General features: G+C 47.3%; 1 protein-coding gene across 2 annotated transcripts in view; it reads right to left on the minus strand.

The window, feature by feature from the left end:
- Positions 1-20981, minus strand: part of GCN1 (GCN1 activator of EIF2AK4) — a 1158386-nt gene that overhangs the window by 97931 nt on the left and 1039474 nt on the right. For both annotated transcript variants that reach the window (XM_069215038.1, XM_069215039.1), the window contains exons 50-52: positions 1738-1851; positions 1262-1492; positions 651-844 (exon numbers count right to left, since the gene is read on the minus strand). In XM_069215038.1, coding sequence (XP_069071139.1) covers positions 651-844; positions 1262-1492; positions 1738-1851 — 539 coding nt within the window. The remainder of the gene's footprint in view (positions 1-650; positions 845-1261; positions 1493-1737; positions 1852-20981) is intronic.

A 20981-nucleotide genomic window follows, 5' to 3' on the forward strand; every position in this document is an offset into this window, starting at 1 on the left:
GTCTGAGAGCAGACCAAAACAATCAAAGAGTGGAGCCTGTGCCCATGCACATTACTAATTAAGGGAGTTCTCATACCGCGTGATTCAAAAGAATTCTTTGAAGAAAAACAAGTTGAAAATATCCAAGCACAAAACTAGATGGCAGAAATATGCAGAGCATGTTTATCTATAACTACACATGCTACAAACAGTTGTTACACATGTCAAATAGCCTTGGACTTCTTTAAATAAAATTGTAAAACCATTCTGAAATGTAGTGTGCTAAGAAATCGGACTGCTAGAAGAGGTCACTGGAAGAGAGAGTCTGGAATGGATCAACAACCTCAAAATGAAGCAACAATAAACAGCACTGATCAGTAACCTAATACAGAGCACCAGCCTTTACTACTAGGCAGTAATCTAGAGGACCACAGCCTTCGGCATGTCACATGTAAATAATCAATGTTCTTTTGCCTTGACATCTAGGGTGAAGAGATTGTAATAGCTGTGCATGAAACATAATACCAATATATTATTTGCTGACTCAGCAAGCATTCATTTCCTAATTGCACGTTTAAACCTTTCTTGTGCACTTTTCTTTCAACGGCTGTGCCACAGTCTCACTGCTTCACTCATCAGTGCATTGATTACCAAACCTACTGATTACATACCTAACTCCAGAGTCTTCACTAGTCCGGATCCCATTTAAAAGTTCAACAAAAAGCGGATCCACTTTTGTGTGTATAACTATGAGTTTTCCTAGTGCATCAGCAGCTTTTAGTCGTACTGTACGGTTGGAGTCCTGCAGTGCTTTACTAAAGGTTGTCTGCAATTGAGGTAGGAAAGGCTTTAGGGCAATGCCAACCTGCAAGAAAAGAAATGTGTTGAGATGAAAAAGTTCAAAGCAACAGCATCTGACCTTCAGCACAGGACACGAAACAGAAAAACCAAAAGTGATTTAGCTGCCACTCGGTTTTGTATTGTTTACCAGTGTGGCACATAGGTACTTACAAAGCCCAACCTTCAGGTCCTGTATGCAGCTACCTAGCCTCTCGGCAGGCATGGATAGGTCATCCTTCAACAGCAATACCACATATTAAGAACTGATTTCTCATCTGGTCCTGCACATACTGCCATACGTTTTGTACACATGGTTCAAGTAGACTCAACAAATATGCCTTTCAACAGACACTACAGGGCTTGCCAAACTTATTATCCACTATGAATGACAAATTCCATCTCATGCAAGGTAGCCACGTATTGATAGCCCGTCCCATCCTACCTTGGCCAGTAGCAGGCTCAGCGTCTCCAACAGTGCCACCTTCACATTCCAGCTGAAACGATCACCTAAGATGCGGATGAGAGGTCCAGTGATTCCAACCACAGACGGTTTAAGAGCATCTGCCGAAGTCAACTTAATAACCAGCCCCAAGGCTTTGGCTGCCTCCTCCTTCTGCTCTGGGTTTCCAGTCAGCACCCCCTCACGCAGAATGGGAAGAATGGAGGTGACACCCTGAGACAAGATTCAAGATAGGGAAACACAAATTTAGGCAGAATCCTCCTAGGTCCACTCCAAAGCATCATCCTCTGAAATAATTATAGCAAAATCTAAATAAGATACCATGCCCACATAGAATATAAATCAGTGGCACCACAAGGATGATATTTACAGGTTTTTACAATGGTACTCATCTTCAGTGAATATGAGAGAGAACGTTGTTCTTGGGAAAGTATCTCAGAGATGATGACCGTTCTTACTTTTTTGGGAATGCAGAATCCTGGAACGTGCTCTCCTTTAACCTCGTTTCCCACCATTCGGATGTCCCTGTGAAGGTCTTCAATAAGAGTCAGCTGGCTCCCAGCATCCAATTTCTACATATGTTGGCAGTAGATAAGAGAGAGGGAGAGGTTAAATAGAATTCAGGCCAAAGTCTCAAACTAATGGTTTTAAATAGAAGTACCATACACATATTAAATATTAAAAGTCCTGGTCCTTGACGTAAAGTTTTATAAAACACTCTAGACAAAAATGCATGATCCCAGCCCCCTAGTCTGCATGGCTGCTCTCAGTGGACTATGTAAAACCTCTGTTTTTCTATCCACACCCCTCATTTCACTACTAGTTTACCAAGGACATTGCATTTGTGCTGCGATATACAGCCTGTGGTACAGGAAACCATTGGCTAGGAAACTATTTCCAGTAGTGTTTAGACTCTGCGGGCTGCTGGTGTCACTGGACACCATCCATAGTCTTCAGATCCCTATAGGAGGCAAGCACTTGGCTTTTAAATCTGTGTTTTACACAGCAGGCCAGGACACCTCTGCAATCTCCATTTCTCCATTTATTGTATTCCTTCTCACCAATCTATTTCTTTTACTAAAATAACTAACAGCTTGACAGTTTATCTTTGCTGGTACCCACCCCTGGCCTAGAGCCGGTCTACATGCCAGTCGAATTTCAGAGATTTATCAACAACATACAATTCTATACAGATAAAAAGAACTTTAAAACACAAGATAAAAATGAATTAAAAAAAGAACATCAAATACCGACATTCATGATCCCTATCACAGTGGAAATTCCTTCTTGAGAAGAAGTCATCAAGATCAAATGTGAAAACATATCAGGCAAGAGAAGCAACTACACGTAGCTTAAAATGACAGTGCTAAGATACAAATACAGGTACAAATTAATCATATAAAATAGCAGCCCTTGGATTTAAATGCCAAAGTGCAAGTGTTCAATATAGCAACACAACAATCTTTCAACAATAAACACTCAGTCAATGTGCAAGCCATAACATACAATAAAATAAAGTGACAGTGCCAAATACAAGTGCTCAGCATTTTCTTGACCTAATTTACACATTGGGCATGGGTTATAGCTAGACTGAGTTTCACCAACAACTCGTAAAGTATGCCAGAGGAAGTTTACCCAACCTTAGCTGGATGTACAATTTCCAGGGAAGAGGTGATAAAAACAAATCTAGAAATTCCTCGAAATAACCATTAACTTTCATATTAAAAAAGGTCTGTTAGACTCCCCAAGATGAGATTGTTCCCTCACCAATTCAGGACATCTTTCCAAAATATTTTTCTTAATATTAGCAGTTGTGGGAAAGTGCCCCTTTTTGAGATGGTCACCCCCACTTTTTGCCTGGAATCTGATGCAATTTTGAGTGAAAGTGCACTAGGTTCCTGCTAACCAGGTCCCCAGTGCCAGATCTCTTTCCCTAAACCTGTATAATTGTTTCTCAATACCTCCCCCAACGGTAAATCTGTAGTAAATGGTACTGCCGGTACCTAGGACACGGGTATCAGAGAGGGTTCTTGAGAGCTGCAGCATGTATTATGCCACCCTCAGGGACCCTCACCTGGCACATGCAGAATGTCATTGCAGGCTGCAGGTCTTGGTGCAGCTAAAAGTGAAAACATGACCAGGCACACAGCCTGTGTACCATGTACCCTAAGACTGCATGCGATATATGCAGGTCTCCCTTACAGCCCTAAGGCAGGGTGCATTATATTACGTGTGAGAACATATCTGTATGAGCAGATCTACTCCTGCTAGGTCAATTCTTAGACCTAGTGAGTGAACAGGGAAGCCATTTTAAGTACATGTGCTGAACACTGGTCACTTCGAGTTCCCCAGCTACGTGATGGCTTCACTGAAAATAGGGATGTTTGGTATCAAACATCTCGTATTAACAAACCTTCACTGATTTCAAGGATTGATTTATTAATACATGCATCCAGAGGGCACCTTAGAGGTGCTCCCTGAAAACCTACCAACTACCGGTGTGAGGACTGACTAGTTGTAGTTAGGCTGCCACCAGCAGACATGCTTCTGACCCCAAGGGTGAAAGCCTTTGCTCTCGGGCGTCAGAAAGAAAGCCTACTCTGGACAGGATGACCTGCAAATCTGCATGTCAAGGCAGGGGGCTTCAAAGAAGTCCACTGCCCTTGGTATGCAGATCTGACTTCACTCAAAGGAGAGATGCCGTCCCCCGCCCCAGCGCTCATTTGGCACCTGGACAGGTCGGAAATTTGGCATTCAGAGAGGTGTGTCCACCCATCAGGTCAGTCTCACCCATAGGGTGATCTGCCTGATGTGGACACAATAATTAGAAATATGCCATCTTGGTGCTGGCAGATTTAGGAACTCTGGGACAGGGTTGTGTCCACCTCCCACAGGAAGTGGTAATACGGGGTGTAGTGACTGCAGGGATAAGTAGCCCACTGGCTACTACCCTACACTCCCCTAAAATGTATTATTAAGGGGAGCCCCTGTCTCCAGAACAGCAGATTCCTGCTGACATATGAAGAAGGACACTCTAGAGCTGTGAAAGCAAAGCCTAAGGAAGAAGCACCTGACTTGGCCCCCAGCCCTGCCGACCTGTCTACTGTTCCCGCCAATTTGCGCGAAAGTCATCTCGCTCGCAGCTGTTGTGCTTCCAAAAATCCTGGGAGAACTGCCTGCCTTCAACAAAGACCCAGGAACTCCTTTGGAGTAGTGGAGCTATTTCCCTGCGTCTTGCAGGCACCCCACGAGAACTGTGAGGACCCTGGACCAGTGAAAACTAGACACCGGAAAGCACCACTGCACCCATGCCGCAAAGCCAGAGTTAAAGTTGACCAATGGTGCCAGCATGGTCCCCCAGCCCTCCAGAGACAAAGCCCAGTTTGTACAGGCCCACTGTGCACTCACAGTCCTCGCCTGTAGCCACTGCATGCAGGGCTCTTCAAATGTTAGTGCTCGGGTGGAGAAAACCTGACGCTTCAAGACACCTCTGCACCCGATACCCCTGACCCATGGAGAGGAGGACCCGAGGTGTTCCCACATCCAGAGCATCTCAAGATTGGAAGCCCCTTGTTGGTTGTCACCCGACTGGATCCCCAGTCTCAACCTGTAGCATCTTTTCGACTGGACTGATCTCTATTGACTAACATTGGTCACCCAATGCCGTACTATACCTCTGCACACGGCTGCCCCAGTATCACCTGGGGGTACCTGTTGGTGTGGTCTTGACCCTTGCCCAGTACTTACCTTAAGTCCAAGAGTTGGTCCCTTAACTCACTGTACTATACCTGAATGTAGTACCTGTTCTTCTCTTCATAGAATATATCTGCTGCTTCCGAAAATTGCACAAAGTGGCGACTTTTGAAACATGCAAATATTTTTGTTGTAAAATATACTTATCTGATTGCACGGATTCTGGTGCCTAAATATATAAAGATGTTTGCTATGTGTGTAAATTGGTGTGAATCTGTGAGGACCCTGGACCAGCGAAAACTAGACACCGGAAAGCACCACTGCACCCATGCCGCAAAGCCAGAGTTAAAGTTGACCAATGGTGCCAGCATGGTCCCCCAGCCCTCCAGAGACAAAGCCCAGTTTGTACAGGCCCACTGTGCACTCACAGTCCTCGCCTGTAGCCACTGCATGCAGGGCTCTTCAAATGTTAGTGCTCGGGTGGAGAAAACCTGACGCTTCAAGACACCTCTGCACCCGATACCCCTGACCCATGGAGAGGAGGACCCGAGGTGTTCCCACATCCAGAGCATCTCAAGATTGGAAGCCCCTTGTTGGTTGTCACCCGACTGGATCCCCAGTCCCAACCTGTAGCATCTTTTCGACTGGACTGATCTCTATTGACTAACATTGGTCACCCAATGCCGTACTATACCTCTGCACACGGCTGCCCCAGTATCACCTGGGGGTACCTGTTGGTGTGGTCTTGACCCTTGCCCAGTACTTACCTTAAGTCCAAGAGTTGGTCCCTTAACTCACTGTACTATACCTGAATGTAGTACCTGTTCTTCTCTTCATAGAATATATCTGCTGCTTCCGAAAATTGCACAAAGTGGCGACTTTTGAAACATGCAAATATTTTTGTTGTAAAATATACTTATCTGATTGCACGGATTCTGGTGCCTAAATATATAAAGATGTTTGCTATGTGTGTAAATTGGTGTGAATCTCCTTCTTGAGTCATGCATCACATTTATTGACTGTGTGTGTATGTTTGCAAATGTCTCACACTCCTCTACGAGAAGCCTAAGGCTGCTCGACCACACTACCCACTAGAAGAGCACTTTGGGATTGTTAGAGCAAGACATTGTCTGCTGGTAAGGGAACCCCTGGACTCTTTCCATGATATATATTATTTAGATATATCATATATATAGGAAAGTACCCTCTTTCTGGCATGGTTACGCCCACTTTTTTCCTGTTGTTAGGATGTTTTTGACTGTGTTCATGGGGATCCTGCTAACCAGGACCCCAGTGACTGTGCTCTCTCCCTTTAAACTTTGTTGCTTGGACCATAAACACCCCACCTTTGGCATAATGGTGCCCCCTTTTAGGTCCCTAGTATATGGCACCCAGGTACCCAAGACATTGTGGCACCAAGGGTCCCCCATGGGCTGCCCCATGTATTATGTCACCCAGGTGGAGCCCATGCAAAGTGTATCTGCAGGCCTGCCATTGCAGTCTGTGTGGAAGGGTGCATGGAACCCTTTTCACTACAGGCCACTGTAGGCTCTCCTAGCCCAAACGGCAGGGTACAGGTACATGTGTGTGAGGGCACCCCTGCTTGAGCAGAGGAGCCCCCAAGAAGTCCAGCTCAATTTTCATGGACTTCGTGAGTGCGGGGACGCCATTTTACACGTGTACTGGACATAGGTCATTACCTATGTCCAGCTACATAGTGATAACTCTGAACCTGGGCATGTTTAGTATCAAACATGTCAGAATCATATCCCAATACTATTGCCATTATTGGAAGTCTGATTCCATGCACACTGGGGGCTCCTTAGAGGACCCACAGCATTGCTGCTATGAGCTTTCTGGGGATTTCCAGGCAGCCCAGGCTGCTGCCACCCCTCAGACAGGCTTCTACCCCCTGCTGCTTGAAAAGCGCAGGCCCAGGAAGGCAGAACAAATTATTTCCTTAGGGAGAGGGGGTAACACCCTCTCCCTTTGGAAACAGGTGTTACATGACTTGGGAGGGGTAGCCTCCCCAAGCCACTGGTATGCTTTGAAGGGCACATTTGGTGCCCTCCTTGCATAAACCAGTCTGCACTGGTTCAGGGACCTCCAGTCCCAGCTCTGGCACAAACTAGACAATGGAAATGGGAGTGACCACTTCCCTGTCCTTCACCACCCCAGGAGTGGCGCCCAGAGCTCCTCCAGAGGGCTCCTTTATTCTGCCATCTTGAATCCAAGGTGGGCAGAAGCCTCTGGGAGCATCGGAGTGGCCAGGTCAGGGAGGTGGCGTCAGAGCCCCTTCCTGATAGGTGCTCCCCTCGCTAGGTGACCAATCCCCCCTTTCAGGGCTATTTAGGGTCTCCCTCTTGGGTGGGTCCTCAGATTCGACGAGCAAGACTCCAGCTGGACTCCTGTGCACCGTTTACTTTGTTTTTTGGCCACCGGAACTGCAACTGGACTCCACAGGAACCTTGAATCTGCAGCAACAGCGACGACTTCGCCCAGCAATATGGTTTCTCTGGCTCGTTCCAGCAAATGCAACCGGCTGCGTGGATCTCCTCTCATCCTGAGCTGCGTGGTTCCTGCATCACAGGTGGTAGTCTGGAGTGGTCACCTTGGTCCTCTCTGCCAGCTGTCCAACTTTGGTGAAGGTAAGCCCTTGCCTTCCCACGCAGGACAGTACCCCCGTGCACCACGTCTCTTGCAGCTACCCTGGCTTGTTGGCATCTCCTCCAAGGGATCTTCAGGCTGTGTGTATCCCCAGCACTCTTCCCTGCAACGCAGAGCCCTCTGTGTGCTTCTCCTGCGGTGTGGGACCCTTCTTCAGCTGTGCTGCATGGGCTCCTCTGCGACTCCTGGGTCTTCTTCCAGTGGGCCTCCTGTGGGGGCTGCCTCTGTCGACTCTCTGCATTGCTGAGGGTCCCCTGGGACTGCCCTCTCTGGGTGACGTCCCCCTGAAACTTGCTGGTCCTCAGAAGCTCCACTTCTCTTCTACCGCTACACTTGCATTGGCCAAGGCTTGTTGGCGGCTTTTCCAGGCCACAGACAGACGGCAATCTTCCATCCGGTGTGGGACGTCGACTACATCCTCCAGGAACTCTTCAACGACTCCAGGGCTGCATTGCTGACCGTCTTCGTCCTACTGTCGACCAGCTCCAGCAACTACAGACAGGTGGGTAGTGGCTCCTGCCACCACTGGACACTTTCACGAGTTATGGACTTGGTCCCCTTCTTTTTTTCAGGTCTTCCTTCTTCAGGATATACTGCTGGTTTCTTGCAGTCTTGTCTAGGTGGTGCATTATCCTTCTTTTTCGGTCTGGAGAAAATCCAGTAACTAACTCCTTTCTTCCTGGTCGCTGGGGGGCACCTGCCTTTTGAGTTTCTAGTTCATGCAGCTTCCCTCTAAAGATTCCACTTACTTGGGTGGGGGTCCTGCATTTGCATTCCATGTTTTTAGTAAATGGTTTGGGGGTCACCCAGGGTCACTATTGTCTGTTATTGTACTTTTTCTATTGCTTTTTATGCCTATTTCTGATTACTAGCGTACATATATAGTGTGTTTACTTACCTCCTACTGGAGAGTTGCCTAACTAGTTCTTTTTGGTAATTGTGTCACTAAAATAAAGTACTTTTATTGTTGTAACACTGTGTGGTTCTTTCATGAGTGTAAGTGCTGTGTGACTACAGTGGTATTGCATCAGCTTTGCATGTCTCCTAGATAAGCCTTGGCTGTTCATCCACAGCTACCTCTAGAGTGCCTGGCTTCTAGACACTGCCTACACTTCACTAATAGGGGGACCCTGGACCTGGTATAAGGTGTAAGTACCACAGCTACCCACCACACACCAGGCCAGCTTCCTACAATATACACAGCCAGCTTCCTACAGAGGTGTAACGAGGGGCGATAGGAGTTGGATTCTCCCAGAGCTCTCCCAAGGCTGGGTTATTTAACAAGTCCTTTATGTACTTCAACTAGGGGATCCTCAACACTTGGGGTCTACTGATCACACCACGTAGTCCTCTTCTGTAGTGAGCTAGTTCTTCGACAGACGATACATTAATCCAATACAAAATGGGCCTTAATCTGGCGTGGTTGCTTATCTCCTGTAGACCTAGATCAAACAAATAAATGAGTTTTCTGGTGGTAGAAGAGCTGTATCTCCACAATGGCCCCACAGTTCGTATCCATGAATAGCAGCACTAACAGCCCGCGCCTGAGCTCCATAAGCCTCTAGAGCGGGAGAGACTGGGTAATGTTTGCAACCCTAAAGAACTTAACAATGGCACTTGAACTGTGCATTAGACAAAACCTGCTTTTCCCGATTTGTTCACCCTACCTGTTCTTTTAGACAGTGTTATACCTAGGTACTTGTAGTCTTTGACTCCTTCTATAATATTGGTATAGGAAAAAGGCTCTCTGTTGCAGTTACTCACCACTTTTTGCCTGATAATGATGCTGACTTGACTAAGAAGTGTGCTGGGACCCTGATAACCAGGCCCCAGCACCAGTGTTCTTTCACTAAAAGGTACCATTGTTTCCACAATTGGCACACCCCTGGCACACAGATGAGTCCTTGTAAAAGGTACCAGTGGTACTAAGGGCCCTGTGACCAGGGAAGGTCCCTAAGGGCTGCAGCATGTGTTCCACCACCCTAAGGGACCCCTCACCTAAAACATACACAACACTGCCATTGCTGATTGTGTGTGTTGGTGGGGAGAAAAAGGCAAAGTCGACATGGCATCCCACTCAGGATGCCATGCACACAAAATACTGCCTGTGGCATAGGTAAGTCGCCCCTCTGGCAGGCCTTAAAGCCCTAAGGCAGGGTGCACTATACTACAGGTGAGAACATAGATGCATGAGCAATATGCCCCTACAGTGTCTAAGTCTATTCTTAGACATTGTAAGTATAGTGTGGCCATATTAAGTATATGGTCTGTGAGTTTGTCAAAACTAACTCCACAGTTCCATAATGGCTACACTGAACACTGGGAAGTTTGGTATCAAACATCTCAGAATAATAATCCCACACTGATACCAGTGCTGGATTTATTTAAAAAAATGCACACAGAGGGCATCTTAGAGATGCCCCCTGTATTTTACCCAATCCTTCAGTGCAGGACTGACTGGTCTGGGCCAGCCTGCCACTGAGACGAATTTCTGACCCCATGGGGTGAGAGCCATTGTGCTCTCTGAGGACAGAAACAAAGCCTGCACTGGGTGGAGGTGCTTCACACCTCCACCCTGCAGGAACTGTAACACCTAGCAGTGAGTCGCTAAGGCTTTGTGTGACAATGCCCCAGGGTACTCCAGCTAGTGGAGATGCCCGCCCCCGGACACAGCCCCCACTTCTGGTGGCAAGCCCGGAGGAGATAATGAGAAAAACAAGTAGGAGTCACCCTCCAGCCAGGACAGCCCCTAAGGTGTCCTGAGCTGAGGTGACCCCTGCCCTAGAAATCCTCCATCTTGCTTTTGAAGATTCCCCCCAATAGGTTTAGGGATGTGCCCGCCTCCCCACAAAGAGGAGGCGCAAGGAGGGTGTAGCCACCCTCAGGGACAGTAGCCATTGGCCACTGCCCCCCAGACCTAACACCACCTCTAAATTGAGTATTTAGGGGCGACACTGAACACAGGAAACCAGATTCCTGCAACCTGAAGAAAGGAGGACTGCTGACCTGAAAGCCCCGCAGAGACGACTGAGACAACAACTGACTTAGCCCCAGTCCTACCGGCCTGTCCCCAGACTCAAAGAACCTGCACAGCGACACATCCAGCGGGACCAGCGACCTCTGAGGACTGACCTGCACCTGAAGGACCAAGAACCTCCAAAGGACAGAAACTGCAACAAAGAAAACAACTTTAAAGAGACTCCTGCCTCACTCCGGAAGCGTGAGTCTTCACACTCTGCACCCGACGCCCCCGGCTCGAGTTCAGGAGAACCAACACCGCAGAGCGACCCCCAGGCGACTCCAACGACATGGACACCCTGAGTTGACCTCCCTGCACCCCCACAGTGACGCCTGCAGAGAGGATCCTGAAGCTCCCCCTGACCGCGGCTGCCTGGTAACAAAGGAACCCGACGCTTGGACCAAGCACTGCACCCGCAGCCACCAGGACCGAGAGGAACCAACTACCGGTACAGGAGCGACCAGCAGGTGGCCCTCATCCTAGCCCAGTTGGTGGCTAGCCCGAGAAGCCCTCCTGTGCCCTGCCTGCATCGCCAGAGTGACCCCCGGGTCCCTCCATTGCTTTCAACGCAAAACCCAACACCTACTTGGCACGCTGCACCTGGCCGCTCCTTATGCCGCTGAGGGTGTATTGTGTGTGCCTGTGTGTCTCTACCCCTCCCCCCGTGTGCTACCAAACCCCCCTGGTCTGCTCCCCTAGGACGCATGTACTTACCTGCTAGCAGACTGGAACCGGAGCACCCCTGTTCTCTATAGGCACCTATGCTATTTGGGCCCTACTTTGACCTCTGCAGCTGACCAGCCCTGTGTTGCTGGGTGTTTGGGGTTAACTTGAACCCCCCAACAGTGGGCTGTCTATGCCCAGGAGACTGAACTTGTAAGTGATTTATTTACATGAGAAAGTAACCAATACCTACCTCCGCCAGGAACTGTTGATTTTTGCACTGTGTCCACTTTTAAAATAGCTTATTGCCATTTTTGCCAAAACTGTGTACATTACTGTTTTAATTCAAAGTTCCATACTTACCTGTGTGAAGTACCTTACAATTGATGTAGTTACCTAAATTCTGAATCTTGTGGTTCTAAAATAAATTAAGAAAATTATATTTTTCTATATAAAAACCTATTGGCCTGGAGTAAAGTCTTTGAGTGGGTGTTCTCATGTATTGCCTGTGTGTGTACAATAAATGCTGAACACTACCCTCTGATAAGCCTACTGCTCGACCACACTATCACAAAACAGAGCATTAGTATTATCTACTTTTGCCACTATCAACCTCTAAGTGGAACCCTTGGACTCTGTGCACACTATCTCTCACTTTGAGATAGTATATACACAGAGCCAACTTCCCACAAATGGTACCCGCCCTTATTATACACTTGTGTGCTTTCTTGACAGTAGAAGCCAATAGGTTAGTTTTCAATGAGTTTATTTCCAGGCCATTGTTCCTGCAGAACTGGCTAATTCTTGCAATAAAAATAAGAAGGCATTTCTCTGTTTTTGAAATCAAGAGTATGTCGTTGGCAAAAACATAATGCCGGGATTTTCTGTCCTGGCAACATGGGTGAGTCATTCTCAGAGTTGGACATATATTCCAAGCATCCATTAATAAACAATAGCAATAATGTTGGTTCGGTTTGTCTAACCCCTTTTTTGATTAGGGTCGAGCTTGCGTTGCATGCATTTCCCTTGCGAGATGCTTTAGGAGTCAGGAAAGGGCTCGGAGCCCCGTTCACGTCACGTCAGTTGTCTTTCATTGGTTCATGGGCTTGCCTGTTAAAATTTGCTTTCTTTCATTAGTGGAAGGCACGCATACGTCATGCCTTTTCCGGGGGTTAGCCCTCCTCGAGCACAGCAACCAAGTACTGAAAACATGTGGTGCTCGCTGTTTCCCGTCCGGTTTGTGGACTAATTTTTATCTTTTGTTCGCAGTGCGATCTCGCTTGCCAGAAGTCGAGCGCTTTGCATAAAATAGACGATGTTACATAGTTAATTGCACTTTTGCCAGTTACGCAGATAATTCCTCTTTTGCAGTTAGGTTTCATTACAAGTGAACTGTAGCAGCACGATCATGCTCTTTCTTTCTTTCAATGTGGAAAGAAAAATTCAGTTGGGAGTTTACAACTGCTAAAAGCTGTATCTCGGAAAAATGCGAGACCCTAGGGCATTGCAAATGCTTGTTTCTATTTTCTCTGTTAAGTTCTCTATTAGGGCCATTACAGACCTGTGCATAACTTCCAGTATATAAGCGTCTGATGATGGTTCCCATGTCTAGCAGAATGCCCATATAATTAAGGACGTGCCAAAGCTTTCCCTTGGAACAGTATCAAACGCCGCTTGCAGATCTACAAAAGCAACATGGTTACAGTCTTTCACCTAATCAGCTGGAATAAGGAAGTCTGGTCTATTGTGCTTGTTTTTGATCTAAAACCTGCTTGGAGGTGAATTATTCTTATTACCCCGGCCAAGAGCATGTCAACTTTGACACACTGGCTGCAACACAGAAACCATTCGATTGCTGGCATAATTTGACACAATCCACAGCTGATAGGCCCCATAAAGGAATTAAGCAGCAATTTATATGTAATTTGTTATGGACTGTTCAGGGCCCACTTGATGCTAGATAGCATATATCTGTCTAGATATATGGATTTAGATGCTGCATTTTCAGAGGGTAAGTTATTATTTATGTTCCTCTCTTTAGGGGGCTAGTGTATCTATGCTACATCCCAACCGTGACATGGACGGCTCATTACATCAACTCCACTACATTATAAAACCTTACAAGTCAAGGTTGAGTAATAAAATGTTTAGGGGAAGGGTTCAATATTTAAAAAAATAAACAGGGTAAAGTCACTTTAATATACAAGTTACTTACCTTCAGTAACGCCTTATCTGGTAGAGACACAGGCTAGCTGCAGATGCCGTATCTCAGAATTCTACCCCCAGACGACAGACTGGATCCAGAAACTTTTCTTCTGCAGTACCTCTGCGTGTTGGTTGAGGGGGGTCGTACGACTGTAGCAACGTTGTCCCCGGATATGATGTCGCCTTAGTCCATATAGTCCCTCCTCCCCTGATACGCCGATGTCAGTTTCTTCTGTGACTAGGATCCAATGCAGAGCCACGCAGAAACTGGCAATGGAGCAGTGTATGCACCAAAAAGGTGGATATATCATGATGTTACAACCACAAAACTGAAAACACAACAAAAGAATGCCCCAAAGCGAGGCTGAAGCCAGGGAACACAGTTCGCAAGCAGGGAGAATGGGTGGGTCAATAAGGAATCTGTGGCTAGTCTGTCTCTCTACTAGATAAGGCGCTACCAAAAGTAAATAACTTGTTCATCTGATAGAGACAACTAGATGCAGATTCCTTATCTTAGAATTAGATAACAAAGCAATATTAACCCAGAATGAGGGCTGTGAACACATCTCACCCCGTCTCGCCATAAACAACCGGTCAACTAAGGAGTAGTAGACCAGCAATGAGATAGACAAAGATGAGAAGAAGAATGTAGCTTACTCACAAAGGATAGATGACCTGCATATCACAAGAGTGATAAAGGAATGTCCCAGAAAACTAAAGTGGAAGTGAAGCCATGACAGGTAAGGACATCACGCTGAAAGGGATGAACCTAAAAGCAGATTGTACGTGTCCAGGAACACACGAAGAGAAAATGTTTTGACAGAAAGAAAAGATATGAGGCACTGAAAGCCAGCCGACAGAACACCGAAAAGTGTACCAATAGCATTACTAATGGTAAAGTAGGAGGACTGGAAAAAACAGCCGGGGAACCCATACAGAGGGATAGACTTGTAACAACATGGATATGTCCAAGCAGAACGACTGCGACACCTGTGACGCCAGGAGCTTCATCTGCCGATCTTACAATGTCTTAGGCTTGATGCTTGGTGACAGGGGTCGCAGTCGTCGGCATCGTGGAGGGAGCCAAGGCAACACATGCAAACGGAGTGGGGGTCCATGACTGACATCTGTTGAGCACATGCCCCACAGGGCTTAAAGCCAGTAGGCATATACATTGTTCCAAGAAGGAAAAAAGACAGTGAAAAAGGTGAAGACCAAAAATGGCCAGAGGAACTGCTTCCCCAGATCCACGTTGCTGCGTGGTAAAGAAGAAACTGACATCAGCGCGTCAGGGGAAAGAATATATGGACTCCGTCGACGTCATACCAGGGGCCGGCGACGGAGTTACATGACACCTCTACCGACACGCAGACGAACTGCTGAAGATCAGTTTCTGAATCCAGTCTGACGCCTGGGAGAGAATTCGAAGATAAGGAATTTGCAGCTGGTTGTCTCTATCAGATATAATAAACAAAAGCAATAAAATCAAAGGGGCAGGTTGCTGGGATATGTAAAGTAGTGACGCACTGCAAGTGTATACAAACATATTACTATTTTTGTTTGAGTATGAACGTTACAATGTCCTGTACTTCAGAAATACATAGATTTACCTTGGGGTTGCAGAAAACCTACCCATCTCTTTTTAACATCCTAGAGACACCATCTCACCAAGGTCACCATATGCCACAACATGCATCATGCCCTTTAAACTGAATGCCCATTCTACTTGTGTGGTTATTTAATACTAGAGCTGCAGTGAGGCATGCTCAGCACACCTATGACATCACTTTTGACTTTAAACTCCACATTTTCTTTCTCACAGAACTTGGTGGTCTGACCTACACAAGCAACTGTTGCTTTGGCAGCCTTGCTAGGATTATTTGTCCTTTAGTTCCTCTCAAACAAGACTTATAAATGGATTTGTCACCTTCTAGCACTTGAATTATATTCCCTAACTACGCTATAGTGTATTCATTCAACTATAACTCCCAGTCAAGGCTGCTAGTTTCCCAACCTTTTTTGAGATTATGTTAAATGCACCTAACTCAAAGCCTTGTAAAATCGACTTTTAATATAAAGCTGTAGATAATCTCAGCTGGTTGAATACTTCTCAGTTTTTGGACTGCCTGCTCTTGGTTTCACTCCCCACGCTGGAACTCCTAAATATGCGCACAGGTAACTAAAGTAATTACAAGCTACACAAATGTTAAGGGCAAAGATACAGCAGCCTGGACACTCTCTCGGTCAGATTGTCAGTCCATTACTGTAAGGAAATGCGTCCTTGGCATGGTTACCCCCTGACTTTTTGCCTTTGCTGATGCTATGTTTTGATTTGAAAGTATGCTGAGGCCTGCTAACCAGGCCCCAGCACCAGTGTTCTTTCACTAACCTGTACTTTTGTTTTCACAATTGGCACACCCTGGCATCCAGGTAAGTCCCTTGTAACTGGTACCCCTGGTACCAAGGGCCCTGATGCCAGGGAAGGTCTCTAAGGGCTGCAGCATATCTTATGCCACCCTGGGGACCCCTCACTCAGCACAGACACAATGCTTGCCAGCTTGTGTGTGCTGGTGAGGATAAAACGAGTAAGTCAACATGGCACTCCCCTCAGGGTGCCATGCCAACCCCACACTGCCTATGCAGTGTAGATAAATCACCTCTCTAGCAGGCCTTACAGCCCTAAGGCAGGGTGCACTATACCATAGGTGAGGGCACCAGTGCATGAGCACTGTGCCCCTACAGTGTCTAAGCAAAACCTTAGACATTATAAGTGCAGGGTAGCCATAAGAGTATATGGTCTGGGAGTCTGTCAAACGCGAACTCCACAGCACCATAATGGCTACACTGAAAACTGGGAAGTTTGGTATCAAACTTCTCAGCACAATAAATGCACACTGATGCCAGTGTAAATTTTATTGTAACATACACCCCAGAGGGCACCTTAGAGGTGCCCCCTGAAACCTTAACCAACTACCCGTGTAGGCTGACTGGTTTTAGCAGCCTGCCACACTCGAGACATGTTGCTGGCCACATGGGGAGAGTGCCTTTGTCACTCTGTGGCTAGTAACAAAGCCTGCACTGGGTGGAGATGCTTATCACCTCCCCCTTGCAGGAGCTGTAACACCTGGCGGTGAGCCTCAAAGGCTCACCCCCTTTGTTACAGCACCACAGGGCATTCCAGCTAGTGGAGTTGCCCGCCCCCTCCGGCCACGGCCCCACTTTTGGTGGCAAGGCAGGAGGAGATAATGAGAAAAACAAGGAGGAGTCACTGACCAGTCAGGACAGCCCCTAAGGCAACCAGAGCTGAAGTGACTCTGACTTTTAGGAATCCTCCATCTTGCAGATAGAGGATTCCCCTAATAGGGATAGGAATGTGACCCCCTCCCCTTGGGAGGAGGCACAAAGGGGGTGTAGCCACCCTCAGGGCTAGTAGCCATTGGCTACTGCCCTCCCGGACCTAAACACACCCCTAAATTCTGTATTTAGGGGATCCCCTGAACCTAGGAACTCAGATTCCTGCAACCTAAGAAGAAGAGGACTGCTGAGCTGAAAAACCCTGCAGAAGAAGACGGAGACACCAACTGCTTTGGCCCCAGCTCTACCAGTCTGTCTCCCCATTTCGAAAAGACACTGCTCCAGCGACGCTTTCCCCAGGACCAGCGACCTCTGAATCCTCAGAGGACTGCCCTGCTCTAGAAGGACCAAGAAACTCCAGAGGACAGCGGCTCTGTTCATCCAAGACTGCAACTTTGTTTCAAAGAAGCAACTTCAAGACAACTGCGTTTCCTGCCGGAAGCGTGAGACTTGCTACTCTGCACCCGACGCCCCCGGCTGGACTTGTGGAGAAACAACACTTCAGGGAGGACTCCCCGGCGACTACGAGACTGAGTAGCCAGAGTTTCCCCCCCTGAGCCCCCACAGCGACGCCTGCAGAGGGAATCCCGAGGCTCCCCCTGACCGCGACTGCCTGACTCCCAGATCCCGACGCCTGGAAAAGACTCTGCACCCACAGCCGCTGTCCTCGGGAGTTTCTTGGTCCTTCTAGAGCAGGGCAGTCCTCTGAGGATTCAGAGGTCGCTGGTCCTGGGGAAAGCGTCGCTGGAGCAGTGTCTTTTAGAAGTGGGGAGACAGGCCGGTAGAGCTGGGGCCAAAGCAGTTGGTGTCTCCGTCTTCTCTGCAGGGTTTTTCAGCTTAGCAGTCCTCTTCTTCTGAGGTTGCAGGAATCTGAGTTCCTAGGTTCTGGGGAGCCCCTAAATACTGAATTTAGGGGTGTGTTTAGGTCTGGGAGGGCAGAATCCAATGGCCACTGTCCTTGAGGGTGGCTACACCCTCTTTGTGCCTCCTCCCTGAGGGGAGGGGGGCACATCCTTAATCCTATTGGGGGAATCCTCCATCTGCAAGATGGAGGATTTCTAAAAGTCAGAGTCACCTCAGCTCAGGACACCTTAGGGGCTGTCCTGACTGGCCAGTGACTCATCCTTGTTTTTCTCATTATCTCTCCTGGACTTGCCGCCAGAAGTGGGGGCTGTGTCCAGGGGGCGAGCATCTCCACTAGCTGGAGTGCCCTGGGGCATTGTAACACGAAGCCTGAGCCTTTGAGGCTCATTGCTAGGTGTTACAGTTCCTGCAGGGGGGAGGTGTGAAGCACCTCCACCCAGAGCAGGCTTTGTTTCTGTCCTCAGAGAGCACAAAGGCTCTCACCACATGGGGTCAGAAACTCGTCTCTCAGCAGCAGGCTGGCACAGACCAGTCAGTCCTGCACTGAACAATTGGGTAAAATACAGGGGGCATCTCTAGTGCCCTCTGTGTGCATTTATTAATAAATCCAACACTGGCATCAGTGTGGGTTTATTATTCTGAGAAGTTTGATACCAAACTTCCCAGTATTCAGTGTAGCCATTATGGAGCTGTGGAGTTCGTTTTTGACAGACTCCCAGACCTTGTACTTTTATGGCTACCCTGCACTTACAATGTCTAAGGTTTTGCTTAGACACTGTAGGGGCATAGTGCTCATGCACCTATACCCTCACCTGTGGTGTAGTGCACCCTGCCTTAGGGCTGTAAGGCCTGCTAGAGGGGTGACTTACCTATGCCACAGGCAGTGTGAGGTTGGCATGGCACCCTGAGGGGAGTGCCATCTCGACTTAGTCATTTTCTCCCCACCAGCACACACAAGCTGTCAAGCAGTGTGTCGGTGCTGAGTGAGGGGTCCCTAGGGTGGCATAAGACATGCTGCAGCCCTTAGAGACCTTCCCTGGCATCAGGGCCCTTGGTACCAGGGGTACCAGTTACAAGGGACTTACCTGGGTGCCAGGGTTGTGCCAATTGTGGAGACAATGGTACATTTTAGGTGAAAGAACACTGGTGCTGGGGCCTGGTTAGCAGTGTCCCAGCACACTTCTCAGTCAAGTCAGCATCAGTATTAGGCAAAAGTGGGGGGTAACTGCAACAGGGAGCCATTTCTTTACACTAATCTTTTACTACCCTCAGCGATTTCCTCACTTGTTTGCTCTCTTATTGTTATAATTCACTTCTGGAGGGTATGTCCCTCGGTCACTAAAAGATGCAGATGCACAGTGCAAAAAAAGAAAAATGTGGCCTAACCACTGTAGCCCCCTCATTTGTCTAGCAAGTGCTGGTTTGCCAGAAGCAAGCAACCATCTTGAAGTCATTGTCACAAGCCAGCTCCAGGCAAACCTTTGTAAATTGACCCTTTTGGAAGAAACACAACTCAGCTTCTGCCATGTGCCTGGAACCAACACCACTTTGATCGAAGTGGCAGATAAGTCTCAGGATACTGATTAAGTGGAAATTGACTTTCTAATTGTTAAGGACCTCTTAAGGGTGAACAATCGAAGGAATGCTATATAATGAAAATGTCACTTACCCAGTGTACATCTGTCCGTGGCATCAGTCGCAGTAGATTCGCATGTTTTGCAATAGCTCGCCATCTGGTGTTGGGCCGGAGTGTTACAAGTTGTTTTTCTTTGAAGAAGTCTTTCGAGTCACGGGACCGAGTGACTCCTCCTTTTGTCTCCATTGCGCATGGGCGTCGACTCCATCTTCGATTGTTTTTCCCCGCAGAGGGTGAGGTAGGAGTTGAATTGTAGTAATAGTGCCCATGCAATGGAGTGACTAAGTATGCACCTATTTAAGGTTGAGATGATACATATATAAATAATTGAAGGTAACTTCCAAACTGCTACAGGCTCCCGGGGAGGCGGGTGGGCACATGCAAATCTACTGCGACTGATGCCACGAACAGATGTACACTGGGTAAGTGACATTTTCAGTTCGATGGCATCTGTTGCTGTAGATACGCATGTTTTGCATAGACTAGTAAGCAGTTATCTCCCCAAAAGCGGTGGATTAGCCTGTAGGAGTGGAAGTAGTCTGAAATAATGTTCTTAATACGGCTTGACCCACTGTGGCTTGTTGTGCGGATAACACGTCTACACAGTAGTGCTTGGTGAATGTGTGAGGCGTAGACCATGTGGCTGCCTTACATATTTCTTGCATTGGGATGTTTCCTAGAAAGGCCATGGTAGCACCTTTCTTTCTGGTTGAGTGTGCCCTTGGTGTAATGGGCAGCTGTCGTTTAGCTTTAAGGTAGCAGATTTGGATGCATTTAACTATCCATCTGGCTATACCTTGTTTTGATATTGGGTGTCCTGCATGAGGTTTTTGAAATGCAATAAATAGTTGTTTAGTCTTTCTGATGTTTTTTGTTCTGTCAATGTAATACATCAATGCTCTTTTGACATCTAATGTATGTAGTGCCCTTTCAGCTACGGTATCTGGCTGTGGAAAGAACACTGGAAGTTCCACTGTTTGATTTAGATGGAACGGGGAAATAACCTTTGGCAAAAATGTAGGATTGGTCCTTAGGACAACCTTATTCTTGTGTAGTTGTATAAAAGGTTCCTGTATTGTAAACGCCTGAATCTCGCTTACTCTTCTTAGGGAAGTAATGGCGATGAGAAATGCCACCTTCCAGGTTAGGAACTGTATGTCGCAGGAGTGCATGGGTTCAAAAGGTGGACCCATAAGTCTAGTTAGGACAACATTTAGGTTCCATGAAGGAACAGGTGGTGTTCTTGGTGGTATAATTCTCCTAAGGCCCTCCATGAATGCTTTAATGACTGGTATCTTATATAGGGAAGTTGAATAGGTAGTCTGCAGGTATGCAGATATTGCTGCAAGGTGTATTTTAATGGAAGAGAAAGCCAGGTTAGATTTTTGTAAGTGAAGCAAGTAACCCACTACATGTTCTGGAGTTGTGTGTAATGGTTGTATTTGATTAATATGGCAGTAGCAAACAAACCTCTTCCATTTACTTGCATAGCAGTGCCTGGTGGATGGCCTTCTGGCTTGTTTTATGACTTCCATACATTCTTGGGTAAGTTGTAAGTGCCCGAATTCTAGGATTTCAGGAGCCAGATTGCTAGATTCAGC

Source organism: Pleurodeles waltl, chromosome 11 (genome assembly GCF_031143425.1).
Source record: "Pleurodeles waltl isolate 20211129_DDA chromosome 11, aPleWal1.hap1.20221129, whole genome shotgun sequence".
Taxonomy (NCBI): domain Eukaryota; kingdom Metazoa; phylum Chordata; class Amphibia; order Caudata; family Salamandridae; genus Pleurodeles; species Pleurodeles waltl.